We start from the raw sequence: 24,501 nt of genomic DNA on the forward strand, positions 1-24,501 counted from the left end.
GAACAAACTGTGGACAAAATTGATTACCTTCTGTTTTGTGCATAGTTTTATGAAAAAAAAGCATACTGTTCACGGACAGTCAAAAAGTAGCAAAGTTAATAAATATAGTGCATGACAACTTACATTTCTTAAAAAATCTAATCAAATTATGCAGTAGTTGTTGCATGGTGTACATTGTTTTTAAAAAATAATTCAAAAGAGGGTGGATAAGTTCTGACAGTAAATCATCATTTATTCTAATGTACAACAGCACGTATACCCTATCTTATAGGATTCGAGAATAAAGAACAACCTGAGGCTATTTTTCTTTACAGGATTTATTTGTCATCCAGGGTCTGAGGTGCATTGTTTTAAGCTCCTCCAGATCTTTAGTGTAGTTATCCTTCTTTTAGGCCAGCCCCACACCCCTTTAAGTGTTTGTTGCCCAAAAGCTAATATTTTAATAGTTTCATCTGACTACTGAACATGGTTTCATTTTAAATGAGTAGCCAAAAGGTTAATTTCTTATAAACTTTTTATCCATTCTTACCAGGGATGCGGAGGGGACATTATGACACAATCCACTAATCTAATGCTAATTGAATCACCAGTTTATCTACTGAAGTGTCAGCAAACCAGTTAGTGAAACAGGAAAGTGCTTTGTCTAGGTCTTCAATAGTGAGACTAAATCCATTTCCACCTTTAATCAATGTAAAACTAATTTAATACTGATTACACAGCAAATTGCTATTCTGTCTGTCAGATTTATACATGTTACAACTTCAAGCCATGTATGGGGAAAATATTCACCAGCTTTATCTTTATGATCTTTATGGTCTTTTTTAGTTCTACTGTACTTTTATTACTTGTCCTGCTCCACATTGTTCAAAATAGAGTTCTATTAATATGTCAACAGTTTTTCATAGCGACACAATCTTATTTTAAGAACATTCTCATGAAGCTATTCTGCTAAAAAAATAGCTTTATTCTGGTCAGGGTTGTAGTGAATCCAGCACCAAGACAGAAAGACATCTCGAACAGTGCAGCAATGTGTTTTGCTTTGCAGCATATTTCTGTTTATACTTTAAAGCACTTTTTTTTACTTTTAACAATCCTTTATTATGACCCAGTCAGTTTTGCATCTTATTAACTTTCATAATAGTTCAATACAAAAAATAAAAAGATGAGAATAAAAGCAAGCAGGCCAGCCACTGTAGTCTTTTAAAATAAAGCCATACTTCTCATATAAGCTCAGGTGCGAAAAAGAGTTCACCTTCCTCCACCGAGCACACCACCTCTCCATCACACCACACCATTCGGAAAGAGTCCAGGTCATGCATACTTTTGTAAAAAAATAAAATCTATCTTCACCCTGGCTCTGACCAGTTTGGAGAAGATTACAGTAACCTCTTGCTCTGCTTCACCCTTGCTTCTGCTTGTGTAAATTCTTGCTTGGCCAAGAATAAAATTGACCAGCTGACACATGTACCTTTGGCTTCTGACATATTTAAAACCAAGGATAAAAACCTGAGGTGTAAAAGGAACATTAAAATTCGTAAAAACATTCTGTAAAAGGTCAAAAAGAGGGCGTAGAAAGAAAGAAAGAAAGAAAGAAAGAAAGAAAGAAAGAAAGAAAGAAAGAAAGAAAGAAAGAAAGAAAGAAAGAAAGAAAGAAAGAAAGAAAGAAAGAAAGAAAGAAAGAAAGAAAGAGAGAGAGAGAGAGAGAGAGCGAGAGAGAGAGAGAGAGAGAGAAAGAAAGAAAGAAAAAGAAAGAAACATGATTTCCTTAAAAAAGGGGGGGGGGGGGGTTAAGCTCTAGGCTTTAGTCGTTCAAACGCGTGTGTAAACTTTTTCCTGCGGTTTTAATCTTTCAGCATATGTGATGGATATCGGATTGAATTCTCTGTGCTGGGTGTTATTTTAAATTTAAGATCAGTGTTGACTCGTTTTAAGAAAAACAGGGTGAGAGCAGTGGGTCAGTGATTACTGAAATTCCTAACTACGGGGGAGAAGAGCTTTGGAAAGGATTGGGTTAATGGCGGGGGGTTTCCAAAGCTCAGCAAATGCTAAAACATAAGACGACTGATGTAGACAACCCTTTAAATACCCACCCGCAAATGAACAGAGTAAACAACGCTCTCCATTCTTGTTTTCTTTAGATCTACTTCTGGAGATTAGACTTTTGGTCAAGATAACGAGCTCAGCGGACCTTAACTGAAAGTTCAATCATGAAACTCTAGACTTAATGCCTAGCTCGGGGAAAATAGACTTAGATCTAATTCTTTATTTATTAAAGATAAACTTAATGCTTATGTTTTTACAACTAGAGTTGAATGTTGGAGAGCCATTTAACAATCATTTGTCATTGACCATTTGAATGGCACCCACATCTGATGCACGTTTTATAGTCAATCTTTCTGAATAGACTCACATAAATGCTTAATACTCAGAATCCTTGTCCACATTTTCTTTTAAGGGACAAAAAATGTTAGTTTCTGTTCATTAACATTTTGTTATACAGGCACATCTTTCAAAAACGAAAAGACCAGCTTAAATAATACAATTCTTCTTTAATAAGCAGATATATAGTTTTTACTTTTTCAATGGACCATAACTGTGATGACAAACTATAAACAAAAAAATACACATTTATTACGTTTTATCTGAATTAACTTGAACCTAGACTAAAATCAAACTATAAAACAAATACATACTACATGAACCAATAATCTAAATTATTACAACTTAAAAAACTACAATCAAGTATTGTGCAGATGTGTATGCATTTCTTTAAGATCATATACGCAATCATAACTTTAACACCAAAACTAATTACGAAATCAATATGAAAACTATGATAATATATGGGAGCAAGCTGTGATGTAAACATTAAAAGCAGAAAACAACAATAAATGAATACAAAAAAAACAATACTTAATTCTTATGTATACCCAATTAAAAAGTAAACTTTGTTTAACTTGGAAGGTAATAGAGAATATGATCTGGAATGATTTAGTATATATTTTCCCTATTTTTCCTTATGATAAACCAAACTAAAGTGTATGTTTTAGGAGCTGCAGACCTAGCTGCTGCTATATCTGCTCTTGTCCATTTGTGCCTTTTGCCTGGTCAGTTTGCTGGCTCTGTAGGAGGCCGCCACACTGATGTCCTGCAAATTTGCTTTTTCCAAATGGAGCCACTGAGTCTATCAAGCCCCCATTAGAGAGTCATTAAAACTGTGTAGTGGTATATTTTGCACCCGCTTAACGGACTGAGGTGCGAACGCGTGCTTCAAGAAAATACATGTGGACGCGCTGAATGGAGTTAGAACTGATCTGAGGTCAGTTTGAATGCACGCTCACTGCTGTTGATTAAGTATGAGCTGATCGCAGATCTGTTCACAGCGCAGTGACTGACAGGATAAAGCCTTTAATCGTAACTTAATAAACACTAATTCACTTAGGCGATGCCTAATAGATTTGTATATTGAAGCCTGTTAAAGTAGCTATGTATGTATGTAGCTATGTTTTTTTTTATTTTACCTTTCAAAACTAGTATTTTGGCATTATTTACCTTTAATGTATTATTGACATCACAATGTAAGCAATGGTCGCATTATTTAAAAGATACATTTGGCGTAATATATTATATTCACTATTTAACATGATCCCAATTTATAGATCTTAACATAGATATCCATTAGAGCAAAATCAGTATAATTAAACCCAGACGAAATAACACATCTGAATCGTTTAAATTCATTTTTATATGCCATTTGTTTACCATGTATTTTTATTTTTATTTAAATTCCAGTGTTGTTATTTGAATTGTTATTTTAATGTGATTTTCATCTAAACTGCAAAAAATATATCCTATTAACTATATATTATCTTATTTTATTTAAGATATCCTTTTTCTATCAACATTTCCAAATGATAACAATTGTTGCCTGAATTGCTGAGCTTATACTTCCTTCATATATTATATGTTCAACATATATATATTATAAATATTTATAGGCTATATAATATGTACACATATACATGCCTATATATTAAACACACACACGTTTTGTGAACATAAACTTTTAAACAATTAACAATTAAATATGAATTGTGCATTACAAAGTTTGTAAATTTGTAAATAAGATAGATAGATAGATAGATAGATAGATAGATAGATAGATAGATAGATAGATAGATAGATAGATAGATAGATAGATAGATAGATAGATAGATAGATAGATAGATAGATAGAAAGTCAGTTATTACAGCAGCTCCAGGTACATTAAAGCAAAAAGTATTAAAGTACAGATAATTAAAGTACAAAGGTATATAAGTACAAAAGTATAAAAGTACAAAGAATTAAGTACACAAGTAATGTTGTACACACTATGTAATTGAATAAATATAATAAAAAAGAGTAGTATGTCATAAAAAAATGTGGTTTGTGTTAACTTATTTTCACTCAGAAAATCAATAGCAGAAGACTGTTCAAACTTGCATATGACTGTATTCATTTTATTTTAAATGTAAGATACGTCAGGATATATTAGGCCTACTAATGAAAAGCTTATTAACTAAAGTAACCGTGTTATATATGACCCCTCTCCTGCGTTGCCCCCCTTAGTGTTTTTTTTCTCACAGATGGTGTCTAAGTTTGCCCCTTTGTGTTTTTACAATAACCTCGCGGTACCAGATTTCTCACCCTCACGCTGTGGTGCTCTGTTTACACAACTGGGGATGCCTTCACACCAAAATGCCTCTTATCACCCCGACGGTTTTGGCAGATGGGCTTGCCAACTCTTGTCGTCAGGACAACGCCCCGCCCTGCCCCTCCCTCTCTGCGGCCTGGCTCTATATAAACCCAGCAACCGACTCTTAGCGTCATTCATTCTGTTTGACGCTTCTCCAGCCTGAGGTACCATTGGAACTAGCCAACTCAAGGCATCGAAGGACTTTTCCTTTTCCTACTTTTGGAATATTTGACAAAAAAGAATGATGAATTCTGCTTGTCTCGTCGCTACTCAGACGTCTTTCGTCAGCGGTCCTGCCTTCATGTCGGGAGCTGCGGTTTCTCAACAGTCACCCGTCAGCAGGTGAGCTTTCATGTTTGTGTACTAAATATATTTAGTATGTTAGTATATGGAGCATAGTACACTCCATGTATATTGGTGTATATATGCTGCTTAGTATTGTAGTACGGTTTGGGACATTTAATAGGCCTGAACTGGTATCACAAACATAGTCTCATTGATTAATGTAAAATATCACTTATTTTGTTAAACTAATATTTTTAAGTAACATACATAGTATTCTTAGGATATTTTTTTTAACAAGTTCTGTATTGTCAAACTGGTTTTGATTGACACTGACCATGTTGCTCGTGCCTTCTTCACAGCAGGACTGACCTTTGGAGACCCTGGCTCGTAAATGATCAGGACCTGCAAACTAAATTCCAGAGAAGCAAGCTTGCATGTGTAAGTTTTTCCCTCATTTCTATGTTTAATAATGAGTGTATGCGTAATCTGTTCAACCTCAATTACATATGCTCTTGTTAATATATAGAGTAGCTTTAACTTGACAAAACATCTCAGATTGGACTTGCATGAAAACATATAACCATTTTCAATTACTTATGTTGAACAGCAGAGCATTTCTAAGATGCAATGCCAGCACACTGGCATGTGGAGTGCATTAGCAACCGTATGCCAGAGCAGAAGGTGTGACTGTCAAGCTGTTTTGTTGACTCCAAGCCAACTCTGTGTAAAGGAAGAAAGTGCTGAGACACTCTGCCATATGGCACCACTGCCTGATCCAGAGTGAGAACTCCGAGTTGGCGCCCAGAACTGAGGTGTAGAGCGAATGGCTTCCAGCGTGCTAGCACATGCCTGCCAAGATTACTAGACACCTCTGGCTCCAGTGAAAGAGTTTGGGCCAAATTCCCACCCTTAACCTGACACCTACCAAGTCACAGCTACTGCATCCTTCATAGCCTGAGGTGCTATACTGCTTTGTAGCTGGCGCTCATATCACCCCATAAATGCTAGGCAGGAAGCGTGTGTGGATGCTTTGTTTTGAAAAATGTATCCTTACACCTCTTTCTTTCTCTTTATAGCCTTACTCCCGGCCAACTGTGCCAAGCAACACTGTAGCAGATGGCAAAACTCAGCCTTTCCAGCACCCTGTCAGGTCAGTATTCTATGTTTGAACTTTTTTTTGGTGGTCTGTGAAATTTCTGATTTAATTTGTATGGGTTAAATTGAACATGATGGAAAACTTATAAACTTTGTACATGTTTTTATTACAGACTCTTCTGGCCAAAATCCAAGTCATTTGATTACCTGTACAGTGATGGCGAGGCACTGCTGAGAAACTTTCCAGTCCAGGCAACTATTTGCTTCTATGATGACTCTGACAGTGAGGATGAGGAGGAGGATGACTGGGAGGAAGAGGAAGATGATGAGGAGAAAGAGGCCTTCAAACCTCAGAGCCATTTTACCAACTACAACTAAATTTGGACAGTTTTAATGGGATGTTAGTATTGATACACAAGAACTTTCAACATTTCTGCCAGGACTACTGACTTTTTACAGAAGAATTGTGTTGATATACTGCATCCTGACCTACAACCTGCATTGAAGACCATCAGTCATTTTTGTACCACAAAATCTAGTTTCCAAAAAGAACAAGAAACAAGTTTTCCAAACTGAAACTTTCTAATTGTAATTTCCTTTGGAAATTGTATATGGCACGCAAACAATCCCATATTGGGACGAATGTTTTTCTCAGGGTCTCTGCTTTCTTTTGTATGTGACTCCTTAATTTTATTTCCCTTTCCCTAATTTATGTTGTGTATATATCTATATATTTATGCTGTATTTTTGTACTTTTGTGCACATGACACAATAAACTATCTAAATATAGTATGTATTTGTCTCTCCAGTTTTTAGTTGCTTTTTAGAATTCATTTAAGCAGCTCTTAATCTACGGTATCTGAGCCCTTTGATGTTGGCTGTTGCTTTGGGATGGTTGCAGAGGGTCCTGTTTTGTGTCACATTGGCTTGGTTTTAGGCACAGCGGAAGAGAAAAGTGGACAATGTCAAAGGTTAAAGATTTGGTGTACCCACCATCACGGGTCTTACACAGACCGTTTAAATATGAACACAGCCAAAGTGCAGATTTTATTAGACAACAGCCATTAGAACCTTCTGCTGAAAGTACAGTGAACATTTGAAAATGGTTTTAGTTGTCCTGGATGTTTATAGTATGGTTTTTCAAAGCAAAATTGTTTTTTATTCTGACCTAAATGGGGCAATTTTACAACTTTACTAAAAAAACCTTAACAGAACAAAAATGCAGTGGTCGGATGTTATTTTAACCATATAAGACCATGGGACTAAATCTATTTAATGTACATAGAATGAAAGACGCCCCTGCTATGTTTTTCAGTTTTTCTTTGTCCAGCAACAAACCCTAGCTCCATGGTGCCATTTTTGGAACAAGGACTTAATGAGTTATAGTTTTAAAATCCATGCCAATGTACAGTTTGCTTAACCTGTTGTTGGTTGGTTTTTGGACAACATTTAACCATCTTGATTCATTTTCACAGCATAATGGGGCTATTTTACCAAATCTATGTTAATATCTATAATAATCTAGAATTAAATTAATTAATTCTTAAATTACATCTGATCTGTTTACTATTATGTGTACTTAATTTCTTGCATATTATGGTAAACTTTATCTAAAAAAAAAAAAGAAGTATCTGTTGTAATCAGTCAAACAAAATAACAGATTAATTAAGCAAATTCCTTAAAATCTAAAGACTGTCCTGGCATGCATGTCTCTTACTAGTGTATATAAACTTTAACTTTGATCGAAGGAATCTGTTGGTTGATGGTTTTGGCTGGAGCATTTTTCTTCACCCAGCACTAACAGTGAATTGTTAAAAAATCTCAATAACACTGTTGTACCTGATACCATCACACAGTACAACACAAATTACTATGTTTTTGCCATAGTACTGCAGTAAGAACAATTTCCAACTAGTAAATGCAGAACTACATGAAATACAGCAACACCGATTTTTTTTGTCAATTTTGAAAATGTTTTGCCCATTTTGTATTCCTAAGGTGACGCCCTATATAATAAAAAAAAAAAAAAAAATTAGTTTTATTGGTTTGTGCTATAGGAATCTTTGTTTTAAGAATCACTGATGTATTAAAAAGATATATTAAATTTTATGACCTTATCCAGCACCTCATCAGTGTCAGTTCAATGCTACTTTAGGTTTAAGAGATCATTTCCAGAAATACAGTTGGACAGAATTTTAAATCTCATATTTATTACTGCGCTTAAGGCGGAAATTGTTGTACTGTGGCACAACTTAAGTTCTGTTTTTTCTCAGTGGCACATAAGGTGGTATTAATATTCCTTATAGTAGGCTATGTTTTGTAGTCCAATAACAAAATTATTCTTACAACATTTAATGTGTGAAATTAGTTACATAACTTTATGTACACAGCATGCCCACCTATACCAGGCTATCTCAAATCCATCAGCTCAAATTTTGTGACACTTTTAAATAAGCAAGTACACCTACTGTAATGCTTTGGCAAGCTCAGACAAAAGTGCAGTACCAGGAGAAAACAGACCTGGAAAAAGCATGCCTAGCTCCACACATACTGTAACAGAAGCTTACTGTGCTAGACCCAGAATCCTAAAAACAGTCACCTCTACCTGCTGTGCCACAGTGTCACCCATACAACAGTGTTTGGAGCCAATTTACTACATGTCTAGCAAAGGTGAAGGAATGTAGACCCATATCAGTAATAAAGAAACACTGACTGTATGTCATTATAGGTACTAAGTATCCAGGTTCTGCTTCTTTTTCATTGCACCTAAGGGTGCATTAGCAGTTTTACTACATCAGCATCAAACGACTGCTTTATTGTTCGCCAAATCATGTGGTTCAACAACAATATTATTTACAAACATTATGGATATACTTTACTAATTTATTCATTTACTCATTAATGAATTTACTCATCAGCCTATCCTGGGAACATTCATTTATCCTAAAAAGGTGACTGTGATCTATAGACTGTCCTAATAACTCAAGGCCAAATGCAAGAACGTGCAGGAACAGGGTGTTAGTTGATCATGTCTTGTAGTCCAACAACAACTGTTTCCACTTTGAAGTGACACGTGAGCCCCCACATCAATACATTCACTCATTAATTTACTCATTCTTTAGAATTAACATTAGGTCACAGAGGATCCATAACAAGGGCACCAGTCTGTTACAGTCGGTTATCAAGTTGACTTTATTTAGAAATGAGTGCAAACTAGGTGGAAACCCACAATGATATGGGTATATGTTGCCAAACTTTGGACAAGCAGTTAATCAAGACAAGATTTAAGAGTAATACGACATCAACACTACCTGCTGTGCAAACATGATGCCTGATATATGTCATTAATTTATATTTTAAGAGACTGAACAGGGATATCCGTTTTGTCTCTATAGCACAAACCAACATTCTGTTTCATTGTTCCAAACATGAGTGGGCCTTAATACTTTGACCACATTAACAAATGAAATAACTCCCAGTCCTTGTTACACGTCATACAGTAGATATGATTATTTAATTTATTCCTTCATTTATCTTTCTTCACAAACAATTCTCTTATTATCAGGTTACAGTGGGTCCAGAGCCTATTATGGGTACAACAATTTATCCTGGCAAGATTGCTGTTATCCAAAACCAGTCGATTACATGGCAGCCACACACTCATTTTCACATACAGTTCATTTGGTCAATTTAAAATAGCACATTTAGTTAATGGAATTGAGCAGAAACTACCAGGAGAAAAAATATGTTGACAAGGGTGAAACATGCTCCACAGCAAAAACACTACCGGCTGTGCCACTGTGCCACTACCTGACTTTATTTTAGTCATTTTTCATTGGCACATAAAAAGGCATTAATATCTTTACTGCAACAGGCCTCTTTTTACTGTTGGCTATTTCTGGCAGTCCAATAACAAAATATTCCCCCTCCATGTAAGTCATTCATCTTTATTCTGAAACAACTTTGTTGTGATCAGGTCACTTTGGTTCTAGACTCAAGAGCCTATCCCAGGAATATTCCTGTCATTCCAAATAGGGTTGTTGTGATGCATGGTCACTACACATACAGTTTGAAGTTTTCATTACACCTATTTTATGGTTTTAAGAGGAGGGGCACATAAGCCTACACTAAAACACAGGATGGTAAAATAGGGTGACCATCCGTCCTCTTTTTCCCAGACATGTCCTCTTTTTGAGACCTAAAAAATGCGTCCGTCCGGGAAATCAGCAAAAATGTCCGGGATTTGGCTTTTCTAGTCTGCACTCGCTATTCTGTGTGTATGTTTTTGCATTGGTTTGTTTTTAGGTCTTTTTAGGAGTGCATCTGTTTTGTTAAAATAAGTCTGATTTTCACGTACTAACACAGAGGCTCTTGTCAACACAGTGATGGCACTGCATTCTGTGGAAATTGCTCAGCAAGCACTAGAAGACACATCTTACTGCTGGGTTTCTACTGATGGGAGCAAGTAATTAAAGTGAATCAAATTAAAGTTAAAAACACTCCTAATAAGTCGGCTGATATGATACATCAAAGAAACTAAAAAATAAAGGAATTTTAATTTATAGGTGACAACTGTTTTTTAATTTGTTGTTATTATTGTTTAGGGCTTAATGCTGAATGTGAAGGCCATTGTTAAGGAGCAGCTGTACATTTATTAAAGTTTAGTAACACAGCTGGATGGTTATTGACTCATTTGTTAACTATTTAACCCCCCCCCAATACAACGCTTTTTGAAAGCAGGAGGTACTTAAAGTACCATAAGAAAATGTATGCCAACTTGGAGATAACATGCCAAACTCATTTAAAATGACAAAGATGTACAGCATCAAAACTACATGCATTTTTTTTCTTCTGCTACCCAAGTTCTGTTTCTTCCCTCTGTGGTACAAAAACAGGCATTAATAATTGTACCACATTATTAACATGAACAGACCTTCGTCAACAAAAAGATCATTTCGATTATATGTAACAAATAAGCTCAGTCACTGACCTAATGAAATCGAAAAACCCCGGATGTACGGAAATGTAGTTTTCTAACGCAAGGTGTGGCTTGCTAAAACCTCTTGAAATATTACCATACAATAAATAAATTGTATTTCCTTTATTTCTCGACCAAGGCTGGTAGAAACAAAGCAAAACGTGCTATAACATAATCACGCGATTGTTTCTTATATTGACTCACATCCTTGTCTGTGAGTGGACTACAATCCCCAAATTCAGATTTTTCTCTCATTCCCGAGACCTGACTCTTCGCAGCCAAAATAATCATCCGAGATTTGATTGGTCAGACAGAGGACGCGCGAATTGCCATTGGTTAATCCAGACATCAGTCAGCTGTTGTGTGACTCATGTGGGCGATCCCCAGTGATGGGCATTCCAAGTCTTTTCAATGAGTCGTATCAATTGGCTCAGTGCGTTGCTTTGAGTCGGCTCTTTCGTATGCCAAACGTCTTTTTGTTCGGTAGCATTGCAGAAGTTAGTGATGTTGTTTAAACGACATTTGTGCGTTGTGTTTTTTAATATTACATTTTAGAGCTTTATATATTACTGTCTCTGATTTTCAGCTATACAGATAAAGTCACTGGCAGTTGTAGCCTAGTGGTTAAGGTACTGGACTAGTAATTTAAAGGTCGCTGGTTCAAGCCCCACCACTGCCAGGTTGTCACTGTTGGGCACTTGAGCAAGGCCCTTAACCCTCAATTGCTTAGACAATTTACTGATACAGTACTGTAAGTCGCTTTGGATAAAAGTGTCTGCTAAATGCTGTAAATGTAAAGTCAAGAGTGTACACTCCCTTGAAAGGGACATCTATGCTATTTAAGTTTAGGTGATATTTTGATGCTTTTTGGTGACTGAATGGTTGGAACATGATCACAAATTTCTCGTGTTTGTTGTGAGTTTGCTGGCTAAAATTAGGTGACACTGATTTTTCAGTAACAGGCATAGAAACTTACTATAGTATTTAATTTCATGTGGTCTAAACCACACCAAACAGTTCTGTAATGAATGAGAAATTACTGTAAAAAAAAAGGTGAGAGCAGGGATTTTAATTACTTTTAATGAACGCCATCACAACTAGTTTTATTTATACGAGCACAGGGATGTCACCAACTGTAGTCAGCCACCTGTGATGAAGTAGTTCTATGTGTACCCAGCTTCTTGAGAAACAAATAAAATAACTCAACGTTGTGATGGTTACAAGCATATGTCATATGTCAAGGTGTTTTCAATCACTAAAACTGTACATTTTGTTAATTTAAAATAATACAAATAAAAAAGAAATACTATTGCTATTAAAAACACTTAACTTGAACAGAATGTAATTAAAATCCTTACCAACTAACTCAGTTTGTTAATAGTAAACACATGTAATTGTGGATCTGCTGTTTTAAATAACTTCACAAAGATAGTCAAGATAAGACTATGGACTTCTTTGTGTTTTTTTTGTTTGTTTGTTTGTTTTTTGGAAATGAAAGCCAGACAATAAAAACTGAATGTTGATGCTTTTTTACTTTGGTGAAGAATTTTGAGTACCTTGGACAGCAAAAAAGATAAAAAGATTATAAATTAAATCAAATCTAACCTCTCAAAGCCTAAACAACCAAACTGAATGATACAATATAAGAACCAATTCAGTACAATATTCACAATAGAACAAATAACATTGTCCAATGAGCACTTAAACAAGTCAAAAATAAATAAAAATACAAAGATTTAAAAGTGATACAAGGCCTTTTATTATATAGCACACAAAGAAGCTCAGTCTAGTCTATTATAGAAAGGTAAAAAAAAAAAATAGAACATTTTAGCTACACAGATTTGTGAGTCTAATCTAATCTAACCCTAGATTTGTAAGGGGCTAAAACTGAGGTAATTCCTCTTATGGTAATTAAAAAAGAAACTTAAGAATATTTAGACAGATGACCAAAGCAAAATTCTTGCTTTTTCTGCTTGTTCTGAATTTTTGGGGAGACAACACCTTTAAAATAGATTAAATATAAACTTATTAAATGTGACAGCACATTTAAACCTATGTATCTATTAATGGGGCAAGCCGTAGCCTAGTGGTTAAGGTACTGGACTAGTAATCAGAAGGATGCTGGTTCAAGCCTCACCACTGCCAGGTTGCTGCTGTTGGGCCCTTGAGCAAGGCCCTTAACCCTCAATTGCTCAGACTGTATACTGTCACTGTACTGTAAATCGCTTTGGATAAAAGCGTCTGTTAAAGGCAAAAATTTAAATATTAAAGGTTATACTGTACATAACAAAAGTTATACTGTACATTTACAAGTTAACATCTTAACTAAAGTTTTTAAATCACAGTGATAAATTACTTTTATTTCTTAACTCAATGTTTGGAGGAATGGAGGAAACCAGTTGGAATTCTGTTCAGTAGCTGTAGAAAGTACCAACTAACATTGCAAAAAAAAGTTACATCTCAAAAGCAACTTAGTGCAGAGATTGTGTGTTTGCTGGGAATGTAATGTTTTTAAGTCTTGATCTTAACTCCATCGAACATCTGTGGCGAGACCTGATAATTACTATTCGCCACCACTCCCTAACTAACCAAGCAGAACTGGAAAAATGTGTACAGTAATTATGAACAACTCAAAAAGTCCCTCACGTAGTACGGTGAAGTACGGTCCGTAATTGCTGAAAATGTGTATATTAATTCATTTATTTATTTAATAAACTTTTAGGGGCGGCACAGTGGCTCGGTGGGTAGCACTGTCACCTCACAGCAAGAAGGTCCTGGGTTCGATCCCCAGGGGGGCGGTCCGGGTCCTTTCTGTGTGGAGTTTGCATGTTCTCCCCGTGTCTACGTGGGTTTACTCCGGGTGCTCCGGTTTCCTCCCACAGTCCAAAGACATGCAATGAATTGGAGACACTAAATTGTCCAAGACTGTGTTTGATATAACCTTGTGAACTGATGAACCTTGTGTAATGAGTAACTACCGTCATGAATGTAACCAAAGTGTAAAACATGACGTTAAAATAATAATAATAATAATAATAATAATAATAATAATAATTTTATTAATAATAATAATAATAATAATAATAATAAACTTTTACTACAGTCGATCAGTCTGCACTAGTGGCCTCACAACGTGCAGATCAGGTCCAAAGAACCGATTCGTTCGCACACGACACATCACTAGTGATTCGGTGGAAACAGGGATGGAAGGGATAAGCGGTGATAACGGCGTGGAAGGTAGGGCTTTATTTTAACTCTGTGTATCCTTATCATGGAATACATATGCGATACACATGTAATATTCTTTTGTTTGTCCATCCATGACTTAAAATAGTAAACAAAAATCCGAAACCCAGCCGTTTATTTGAAAAAATGTATCGATAGAGCGCTCAGTCTGACTTTTCAGCTTCTTGAGTGTGACTGAGGCTGCGTGACTTGATTAATATTTGATATGCTATTTATGGCAACATAGGGATTTTAAATAATGTTTTTGACTAGGTTGGCTCCTGTGTTATGCCACATTTGAGTCTGAAAATAGCTTACGCTTTACCCAAGGACTATGTATACACCATTGTTTAAGCGGCTAACATGAAATATTTTGTTTTAGCTATTATTTATAATTCAGAATTGCCTATTTATTAGCTACATGGAATATTTTTTAACACGTTAAACTTGTATGACCTCTTATCAATAGCTTGTCAAGCAATAATTACAGTTAATTGGTTATTTAGACCGATTTGTATTGTTGTGTGAATAACAGCGCTTCTCTCTATGAGCGCTAGTGATATAAATTTAGACAGCAAACGCTAATAGCACGTCTACCCCGGCCCGTTTCTATGGAAACCTCCTCATCAGCCCCTCCCCCCGCGCGTGGGGTTTGTGCGCGTCTATAAACGGCGGATATCCTCTCACGGATGATGTGATAAATCAGTGTGTGGAGAGAACGGCCTGCTGGACATTCTGCTCTAATCGTATTAATAGCTGCGTGGGTCGTGACATAAAATGAGTTGTGTCAACCACTCACTTGACAGAATTTCACCTTTGGGTAAGTACCTCAGTTCCTAAAAGTAGCCTACACTACATTGCCAAAAGTATTTGGACATCCCTTCTATTTACTGACTTCAGTTGTCTCAGCCACACCCATTACTAACAGGTCTATAACATCAATTATAAAAAATAAATGCCATATTTGTCCCAACTTTGTTGCACTGGTTTGGGAAAGACCCTTTGTTTCAGCATGACTGTGCACAAATCAAGGTCCATATAGACTTGGTTTGAGTTTACACTGAAGAATTTCTAGTCCACAGAGCCCTGACATCAGTCCCATTGCACCTCGCAAATACTCTGTTGAATAAATGGGCACCAACTCCAAAAACACTCCAAAATCAACAGAAAATGGAAGCTGTTACAGCTGCCATATTAATGCCCATGGTTTTATTATTGGATGTCTTAAAATCTCATGGTCAGTTTTGCACATATTTTTGACCTTACAAAAGCATTTTCTTAGCATGTTCTTAATTATCATCTTTTAATTGAATTAGACTGGGGAGTTTCTGTACTGCTGGTTGTACTGAAGCACACACAGAAATGGCAGGTGAGCCCAATTTCTTTGTTAGTCACATGGGCAGAAATTTACCAAACATGGTAAACAATACATGTGATTATCAATCTGCTATATATGTAGGCTACACACTTACACTGTAAGATAAAGTGCTCATTATTTGGTTGTTCTTATTAACAAAGTACACTGTTTTGATACTATACATTTTTATTATACTTCTTTATTCCATACTTGCCTCGTATATATATTATTTTCTCAACTTTTCAGCCAAATGACTCATATAGACTAAGGTCTACATAAATACATGTACAGGGTATATCTAAAAGTATAATTATAATGACCATGAGCTGGTTGGGCATTCTATTCCAGAACCATGGCCATTTCTCTGGCTCTGTTTATGGAAAGGCTTTTTATAGTAATTTAAGAGTGTGTCTCTTGGAATTTTTGCCCATTCAGTGAAAAAGCATTTCTAAGGTCAGGCACTAATGTTGGATGTAAAGGCCTGGCTTACAATCAACATTCAATCCATCCCTGTGTGGTTGAGGTTAGGCCTCTGTGCAGAGCATTAAAGTTTCTCCACAACAAACTCCCCAAATGATGTCTTTATGCACTTTGTTGTTTTGTACTTGAGTAGTCATGCTGGAACAGATTAGGGTTCTAACGGTTATCATAATGTTAAAAGCATATAATTTAATTTTTTATTGATTTTATGTCTGTGTAGACATCTGGCTGGTCGATAGCAACTGGCAAGCGCCCAGTTATACTTTTAATTAAGTATGAAACTTTAGTTGAGTTAGACAATGCATGTAATGCCATCACATTAATTGTAACACCACTAAACAGTTATTCAGTTTTTAAACATGTGGCAATAATGTACAATAATACAACAGTTAAAGTCAAACTGATTCATTGGTATATGAGAATATAATGTTTAGTATGAGTTGTTTGTGAATTCAAAATTAGTAAGGCACATTTACTATTTACATTACAGACATTACATCATTTTTCTTCAGCTGCCCCTATATTTAGGGGTGGCCTTGGTGGATCATTTTGGTCCACATATACACGATTTGGCACATATTTACAGCACATGCTCTTCCTGATGCAACCCTCCTTGTTTTTGTCTGGGCTTGGGCCTGGCACTGAGAGGGCGCTGGCAGGTGCACTTCCTGATGGCTAGGCTGTTCGGCCACCCCCCACGCTCGCTTCCAATCATGTCTGGCCAATATCAATGATGAGATTTGAACTTCAGATTTTTCTGCTGCGGTTTTAATGATGCGCCACTTAAGCACCCAGAGTCATTGGCAAAAAAAAACTATTTCAGGCATTTATAATAATACATTATATCAACAGTCAAATATGCCTATGTTATTGTAATAATGTGGTGTCATGACTCGAGCCCAGTATAAATCTTGTGGCGAGACCTAGCAGCCTGGCTCAAATTTCTTCACAGCAGTGTGAAGACTAATGTCCTATTATAGGAAGCATTGCTTACAGTACCGCTAAATGTGGTGCAACCAGTTACTAAGTTGAGAGGGGTATTCACTTATAAAATGTTGGACAAATAAATGAAATAATGTTTCACAAAACATGTTGACTTTTTTAATGCGGTTCCTTCTGTGTAATGCCATGTTTTGCTAATTATACTATAAGAAACAATATGAAAGAGGATATTTATTGTTTTCCAGCACTGTATTCTTATGCCGGACTCGCAGTGCATCAGTAAATTAATGTAGGTCAGTACTGTTGGGATCCAGGGTTCAGATTTCCATCGGCCAGTCAGGCATCTCTATACAGACATTATTGGCTAATTCTGGAGGGATGACCCCCAGTGTTACTGCATTATGCCCAGTGATTCAGGGGAAGCTGGACCCACCCTGATCCTGACCAGGATAAAGCAGTGGTAAAGCATGAAAAATTAAAAATGTTTCAGTAGAACACTAAACACCATTAAATGTACCTATGTATTATAATGGATCTTTTTCTCCCCAGAACAGAATACCCTACTTTGAGTTCTTCCGTGGTAGCATGGCAGCAGGTAAGCATAAGTCAGCAAGATCACAACCATTGTTGATATACACACCATTCCAGGTCATAACAAAACATCTGTACACTTAATAAAGCAGCAGATTACATTTTTGCAGCTGTTTCAGAAAGAAAACACCAAACCTAAAGTGGTGTAGGAAGTTACAACAAGTTGGCATAAATAATAAAAAATACCTTCAATATTAAATTGATTTCAGGTGCTCGGGTGGCACTGCGGTAAAATATGCTAGCCCACTACCGCAGAGATCCAGGGTTCGAATCTCGGTGTTATTGACCAGTCGGACGTTTACACACAGACATGATTGTCTATGTTTGGGTGAGGGTGGCCGAACAGCCTAGTTATTGGGAGGTGCTTTTGTCATTGCGCTCCCATTGCCGATCCCAAGCCTGGATAAATATACTGTAATAAGGGTTTTGTCAGGAACTACATCTAGCATAAAAGCTCTGCCAAATTAGGTATGCGGACCAGAATGACCAGAATGTGGACCCTCCACCCCCCAAGAAAAAAATTACATTGATTTAACTGAGTCTCAGGGGATTTAAAAGTGCATAATCACATGTAACCTTGAGAAGATGGATGATGTGCCAAGGCTGTCAGAGTCACATTGGCCTTCATCATAGCATGCCATACTTACTTTACTTACATATTAATAATAGAATGGATATTCATCTGAACAGGATTAATGCATGCCCAGAATATAAGAAGACATAAAGGGTCCATTTTCATTAGATATTACTCAGAATGTGGCACTTGACAGCTCATTTTTTCTTCTTTATTTTTTTTCCCTAATTTTGCTCTTTTTTTCACAGCATTCCTAGATGGGAAGGATGCCAACTCTCTTCTCAAGCGGTTTCCCCGGGCTTACAACTTCCTGGAGGAGTTTTGGCAGGGCAACATTGAGAGAGAGTGTGTGGAAGAGACTTGTAGCTTTGAGGAAGCCAATGAGGTGTTCAACAATAAGGAAAAAACAGTAAGAGCTTTTCATCATTTGCTCTGAATGAAGATCTATCAAGAGATGCCATATGAATTACAGGCAGGCAGATCAAATATACCAGTCGATTATTTAAAACAAGTGCAAGTACAGACTGACATGAAGCTAAAGTCAGACTTGTTAATTCATGCCACCCAGTTATTTTGTGCTTTGACACTGCATTGTACATGACTGATAACAGACCTGTTTGAAAACCTAGTCCAGAATGGAGATTAAAAAATGTTTTGTATCAATATCTGACAAGTACACGCATGTCCATTGCTGTTTCTTACAACTGAGAAAGCAAACATATGTAATGCCGTACAAGCAGGTTGTATTTTTAGAGATTCTGGTGATGTGTTTACTTTCATTTTGCAATATTGCACATTACACACTCATGCTTATGACGCTACCCCACCATCACCAGGTTCAAATTTCAGTGGTGATATCGACCAACTGGACATTTACACAGACATGGTTGGCTATGTCTGTGGGCCAAAGTCCAGCGATGGATTAATGCCCTGTCCAGGGTATTCCTGACTTGAACTCATCGCCACCCTGACCAGGGTTTTCCTGCCTGACAAAACAACAATCATATAAACGAAAATTAACAATAAATGCAATAACAATTAAGTACACATTGAAAATAGTATATATATATACAGTGTATCACAAAAGTGAGTACACCCCTCACATTTCTGCAGATATTTAAGTATATCTTTTCATGGGACAACACTGACAAAATGACACTTTGACACAATGAAAAGTAGTCTGTGTGCAGCTTATATAACAGTGTAAATTTATTCTTCCCTCAAAATAACTCAATATACAGCCATTAATGTCTAAACCACCGGCAACAAAAGTGAGTACACCCCTAAGAGACTACACCTCTAAATGTCCAAATTGAGCACTGCTTGTCATTTTCCCTCCAAAATGTCATGTGACTCGTTAGTGTTACTAGGTCTCAGGTGTGCATAGGGAGCAGGTGTGTTCAATTTAGTAGTACAGCTCTCACACTCTCTCATACTGGTCACTGAAAGTTCCAACATGGCACCTCATGGCAAAGAACTCTCTGAGGATCCTAAAAGACGAACTGTTGCGCTACATGAAGATGGCCAAGGCTACAAGAAGATTGCCAACACCCTGAAACTGAGCTGCAGCACAGTGGCCAAGATCATCCAGCGTTTTTAAAGAGCAGGGTCCACTCAGAACAGACCTCGCGTTGGTCGTCCAAAGAAGCTGAGTGCACGTGCTCAGCGTCACATCCAACTGCTGTCTTTGAAAGATAGGCGCAGGAGTGCTGTCAGCATTGCTGCAGAGATTGAAAAGGTGGGGGGTCAGCCTGTCAGTGCTCAGACCATACGCCGCACACTACATCAAATTGGTCTGCATGGCTGTCACCCCAGAAGGAAGCCTCTTCTGAAGTCTCTACACAAGAAAGCCTGCAAACAGTTTGCTGAAGACATGTCAACAAAGGACATGGATTACTGGAACCATGTCCTATGGTCTGATGAGACCAAGATTAATTTGTTTGGTTCAGATGGTCTCAAGCATGTGTGGCGGCAATCAGGTGAGGAGTACAAAGATAAGTGTGTCATGCCTACAGTCAAGCATGGTGGTGGGAATGCCATGGTCTGGGGCTGCATGAGTGCAGCAGGTGTTGGGGAGTTACATTTCATTGAGGGACACATGAACTCCAATATGTACTGTGAAATACTGAAGCAGAGCATGATCCCCTCCCTCCGGAAACTGGGTCGCAGGGCAGTGTTCCAGCATGATAATGACCCCAAACACACCTCTAAGACGACCACTGCTTTATTGAAGAGGCTGAGGGTAAAGGTGATGGACTGGCCAAGCATGTCTCCAGACCTAAACCCAATAGAACATCTTTGGGGCATCCTCAAGCGGAAGGTGGAGGAGCGCAAAGTCTCGAATATCCGCCAGCTCCGTGATGTCGTCATGGAGGAGTGGAAAAGCATTTCAGTGGCAACCTGTGAAGCTCTGGTAAACTCCATGCCCAGGAGAGTTAAGGCAGTTCTGGGAAATAATGATGGCCACACAAAATATTGACACTTCAGGAACTTTCACTAAGGGGTGTACTCACTTTTGTTGCCGGTGGTTTAGACATTAATGGCTGTATATTGAGTTATTTTGAGGGAAGAATAAATTTACACTGTTATATAAGCTGCACACAGACTACTTTTCATTGTGTCAAAGTGTCATTTTGTCAGTGTTGTCCCATGAAAAGATATACTTAAATATCTGCAGAAATGTGAGGGGTGTACTCACTTTTGTGATACACTGTATATATATAAGGTAGTGTACTGTATAAATGCTTGGGTTGTGCAGCATTGAATTACTTACTTAAATTCCCAGCAGTGCTATCGGCTGGTCGGACATCAGCTGGTCGGGCATCTACATACAGACATGATTAACTATGTCTTTCTTTGTTTTGCATCTTGTCTGAGGTGTGTTTTTGCCTTGAGCCAAGTGATTTTAGGAAAATTGGACCACCTTGTCTCTAACCAGAATATAAAACATGAAAAATAGAATTAAAAAAAGCAGCCTCCATATTTCCAGCATTTAAAGAATGAGGTGTATGCATAATAAATTACTAGTAACTACCTGAAGGACAGGTTAACAGCAGTTTTAATCCTTTTTACTTGATTTTATACTAGTTTTTTTGGTAGACTTTTGCCAAGATGTTGCTGCAATTGTTCTTATGAATGGTATCTGCCTCACAAATGCTGATTTGTCCATCCCCACAGGAAACTAAATTTGTCCTTCCCTAATAGTATTCAACAAACAGTTTAGCAGTTTTATTTGTAATTACCCAGTAAAAATACAATTTACAGCTCAGTAATTGTACTAAGTGCTCCATCTCTTTAACTTCTTTATTTTAGATGGAGTTCTGGAAGACGCGCAACATGTATGCTGTGAACAGCGACTCGCGCTCGGAGCGAGCCGACACTGTCTACATGGTGGTGCCGCTTCTGGGTGTAGCCCTCCTCCTCATCATTGCACTCTTCCTTTTCTGGCGCTGCCAGCTACAGAAGGCCACACGGCGGCGTCCGGCATACACACAGAACCGCTACCTGGTGAACCGCAACACCCGCAGCCTTCCCAGAATCCTTGTGCACCGTGACACCCCTTCACATTCAGATAACTCCCATGCCAATGACAGACCCAGCATGGTTATCTGTGGTGGCGAAAGAGGCAATGTAACCTCAGGGACCTTAGACTGCTCGCTGCCAGTTCAGAACAGCCGGGGCCTATACGTTCAGAACTCGTCTATGTCTGTGGCTTCAAGGCTGTCAGGGGCCACGCCTCCTCCCTCCTACGAGGAAGTAACAGGCCACTTAGAGAACAGCAGCGACGAGACAACCGCCACTTACAATGACCCACCCCCCAAGTATGAAGAGATTGTTAAAGAAAAGTAAGGACTTGTTTGGATAAATGTGAACTCACCTTTGCTTATTAGGGAAGGGAAGTTTTTGTGAAGTGACTTCCTTCTGAGAGTGCTGACTGCATTCGAACCTCTTGAACTGCCGCCCAAAGCTGTTGTTGACTGTGTCAGTTGCACTAATGTGGTTGTTATCCTGAAGTGACATCCCTGAAGTAGATCGCATCTAGTTGTAATGGATGGAATTCCGTGTACTTTGACAAACTCTTCCAGGACCACGGCATCTCTTCACTGCACTGCTACTCCTCACCTCATCACTGATGCCTCACATCATTCTCGGTGCTTTTTTGAGTCCAATGGTGTGAAAGGAAGTGAGAAACCAGGTGTATTTCTTTTGATTTTCAGTATGCAGAATGAAGTTAATATGGATTCTGAGGTGAGCTAGTAAAAAGTGAAAAACCGGATGGTATGGGTGGGCAATATGGCAAATATATATAAGTATTCCACACAACACTTTGAGACAGTGTCATAATACATGATATATAAATATTACAATAGTTAGTTTTGCTTAGATTTTACTTAGACAAGTGTTATCAAAACAGTAGAACTAACAATATGTATATAATTGACCAATTTCTTTCCAATTTAGCTGTTTATAATTCCCATTCACTTTCCTCTATCGCAGTGTAGCCAATGTGTTGGCACGTGCTTCCTCAAAGACATGGAAATACAGCTACTGCCTCTTTTCAAACTGAATCTTATGCAACACCAACAAACAGATGAAAGTGCTTGCAAAAAGTGTTTACTGTCCTTTTTCATAAACAAGCTCAGCGACTCCAATTATATTCAGCCAAAAGTGGCAAAGGTGTCAGTGAGGCTTTTTCAATTTTGAACGCACTGCAATTTAAAAAGTAGACCTTTAATTAAAAGGCTACTTACACTGTCTAATAGGTCAGAAACACTGTATACAGGGTGCCAGTCCCTCGCAGGGCTTCGCCCCTACATAGTCAATCATGTCTGTGTAGATGCCAAGCGGGGCGATAGCATAGCTGAGATTCTAACTTCAAAAAGGACTTTTTATTACAAAATGTAAATCCTTTTAAAATGACACGTAAAGGCTGTGTGAATATGGACTGTTGCAGAAAAAAACAAAACAAAAAACACCAACATCTTCTATATTTTAATTAGGGCTGTCAAACGATTAAAATTTTTAATCGCGATTAATCTCAGAATTTCATATAGTTAATCGCGATTAATCGCATTAAAAAAAAAATCTGTGTAAATGTTATAGAAAACAAGGATTTTTAAGTGAAATGTTACAATTAAAATGGTGAACACATTTTATGCTAAATGTACTTATGTTAAAAACTGCTGGGACAAGAGAAAACTGTAAGGGAGTTTTATTCACTCACATACTAGGCAGTAATACAATCCAGCAGAGAACCTTGACTTCGTATAAATGTCAGATGCGCAGTTATTGTAACAGACTTTTCTGTGGTTGTATTGTGACGATGGTTTGATGGACGTTTCTACACAAAGTGAGTGTGTTTTCACTAGGGATGCATCGATACCATTTTTTCCCAACCGAGTACGAGTACAAGTACATGTATTTTTGTACTCGCCGATACCTATTTAGAATGATGCAATCTGGAGCATTATGGGATAGTGGAGTTTTTAGTGTAAAATAGTGCAGTGGAACAGTTGCTTGCCATCACTAATTGTAAAAAAAAAACACCGCACAGACATTATTGAGAAAGCTTCTGACACGCTAACGTAAACGTTCATTAATAAACGCACGTAATTAACGTTGTGCACATCATACATGCGATGCGATTCTGCTGATTGAAATATTTACTTTAAAAAGATAATACAGTCCGATCCCATCTGAGCCGATTCTATCAGCACGTTCGTGGTTCACCTCGGTAAATCGTAAACGACTCTGAGTCGACTCCCGCTCTGTGGTAATAACCAGTATAATTAAGCCTGAGCTTTATAAGGTAAGCGAGTCACACAAAATGTTCTGTAGTATTTGGTGTTTATTTACAACCGCATCATTTATTATAACAGTAAACACGGAGAGATGACTGAGAAAAGAAACTTACGCTGCGCTTACAATGAATCGATTCCTGAATCACTTGTATCGACACTGTGAACAGAGTATTGAACACAAACAGCGGTCGCTGCTTTTGTAACCGGTTTATCTTCACTGTTAGCTCTATTTTTAAGGTTTTTTTGTGTGAAACGGAACTAAATAACATTAAACGTGCATGTGAGCGTGGTCAGTGAGAATAATTCAATCTGTCTCCCGTGGGTGAAAAATGATTTGCTTTAGTTTTAGAAGTGAAAAAATCTCGTAATGTAATTAGTGCGTTAACGGCACTAGTTTTTTTAATCGCGTTAAATTGAGAATGCGTTAATGCGTTATTA

General features: G+C 37.5%; 2 protein-coding genes across 7 annotated transcripts; both read left to right on the forward strand.

Annotated features, from left to right (window-relative positions):
- Window positions 1–4,409: 4,409 nt before the first annotated feature.
- On the forward strand, window positions 4,410–6,877 carry ripply1 (ripply transcriptional repressor 1). 3 transcript variants are annotated; one of them, XM_063011799.1, is made up of 5 exons: window positions 4,414–4,899; window positions 5,010–5,077; window positions 5,380–5,458; window positions 6,097–6,170; window positions 6,289–6,877. In XM_063011799.1, exons 2-5 carry the CDS (start codon window positions 5,037–5,039, stop codon window positions 6,491–6,493), a joined length of 399 nt encoding a protein of 132 aa, XP_062867869.1. In that variant the 5' UTR covers window positions 4,414–4,899; window positions 5,010–5,036; the 3' UTR covers window positions 6,494–6,877. The 3 variants fall into 3 exon arrangements, with proteins under 3 accessions (XP_062867868.1, XP_062867867.1, XP_062867869.1); XM_063011798.1 differs by having other exon boundaries at window positions 4,410–5,077; window positions 5,383–5,458; XM_063011797.1 differs by having other exon boundaries at window positions 4,413–5,077.
- Window positions 6,878–14,310: 7,433 nt separating this feature from the next.
- LOC134330334 (transmembrane gamma-carboxyglutamic acid protein 3) lies at window positions 14,311–23,259 on the forward strand. 4 transcript variants are annotated; one of them, XM_063011411.1, is made up of 5 exons: window positions 14,311–14,330; window positions 17,343–17,557; window positions 17,647–17,692; window positions 18,511–18,671; window positions 21,575–23,259. In XM_063011411.1, exons 3-5 carry the CDS (start codon window positions 17,683–17,685, stop codon window positions 22,109–22,111), a joined length of 708 nt encoding a protein of 235 aa, XP_062867481.1. In that variant the 5' UTR covers window positions 14,311–14,330; window positions 17,343–17,557; window positions 17,647–17,682; the 3' UTR covers window positions 22,112–23,259. The 4 variants fall into 4 exon arrangements, with proteins under 4 accessions (XP_062867481.1, XP_062867482.1, XP_062867479.1 ...); XM_063011412.1 differs by having other exon boundaries at window positions 17,652–17,692; XM_063011409.1 differs by having other exon boundaries at window positions 17,343–17,692.
- Window positions 23,260–24,501: the final 1,242 nt, after the last annotated feature.

The sequence above is a fragment of the Trichomycterus rosablanca genome, chromosome 16 (assembly GCF_030014385.1).
Source record: "Trichomycterus rosablanca isolate fTriRos1 chromosome 16, fTriRos1.hap1, whole genome shotgun sequence".
NCBI lineage: Eukaryota > Metazoa > Chordata > Actinopteri > Siluriformes > Trichomycteridae > Trichomycterus > Trichomycterus rosablanca.

Coding starts and splice junctions, on each gene's coding strand:
- ripply1 (XM_063011797.1), top strand. CDS start 4,977: ATGATGAATTCTGCTTGTCTCGTCGCTACTCAGACGTCTTTCGTCAGC. Junction 5,459..6,096: donor AGAGAAGCAAGCTTGCATGT/GTAAGTTTTTCC, acceptor TTCTCTTTATAG/CCTTACTCCCGGCCAACTGT. Junction 6,171..6,288: donor CCTTTCCAGCACCCTGTCAG/GTCAGTATTCTA, acceptor TTTTTATTACAG/ACTCTTCTGGCCAAAATCCA.
- LOC134330334 (XM_063011409.1), top strand. CDS start 17,617: ATGTATTATAATGGATCTTTTTCTCCCCAGAACAGAATACCCTACTTT. Junction 17,693..18,510: donor CCGTGGTAGCATGGCAGCAG/GTAAGCATAAGT, acceptor TTTTTTTCACAG/CATTCCTAGATGGGAAGGAT. Junction 18,672..21,574: donor TCAACAATAAGGAAAAAACA/GTAAGAGCTTTT, acceptor TCTTTATTTTAG/ATGGAGTTCTGGAAGACGCG.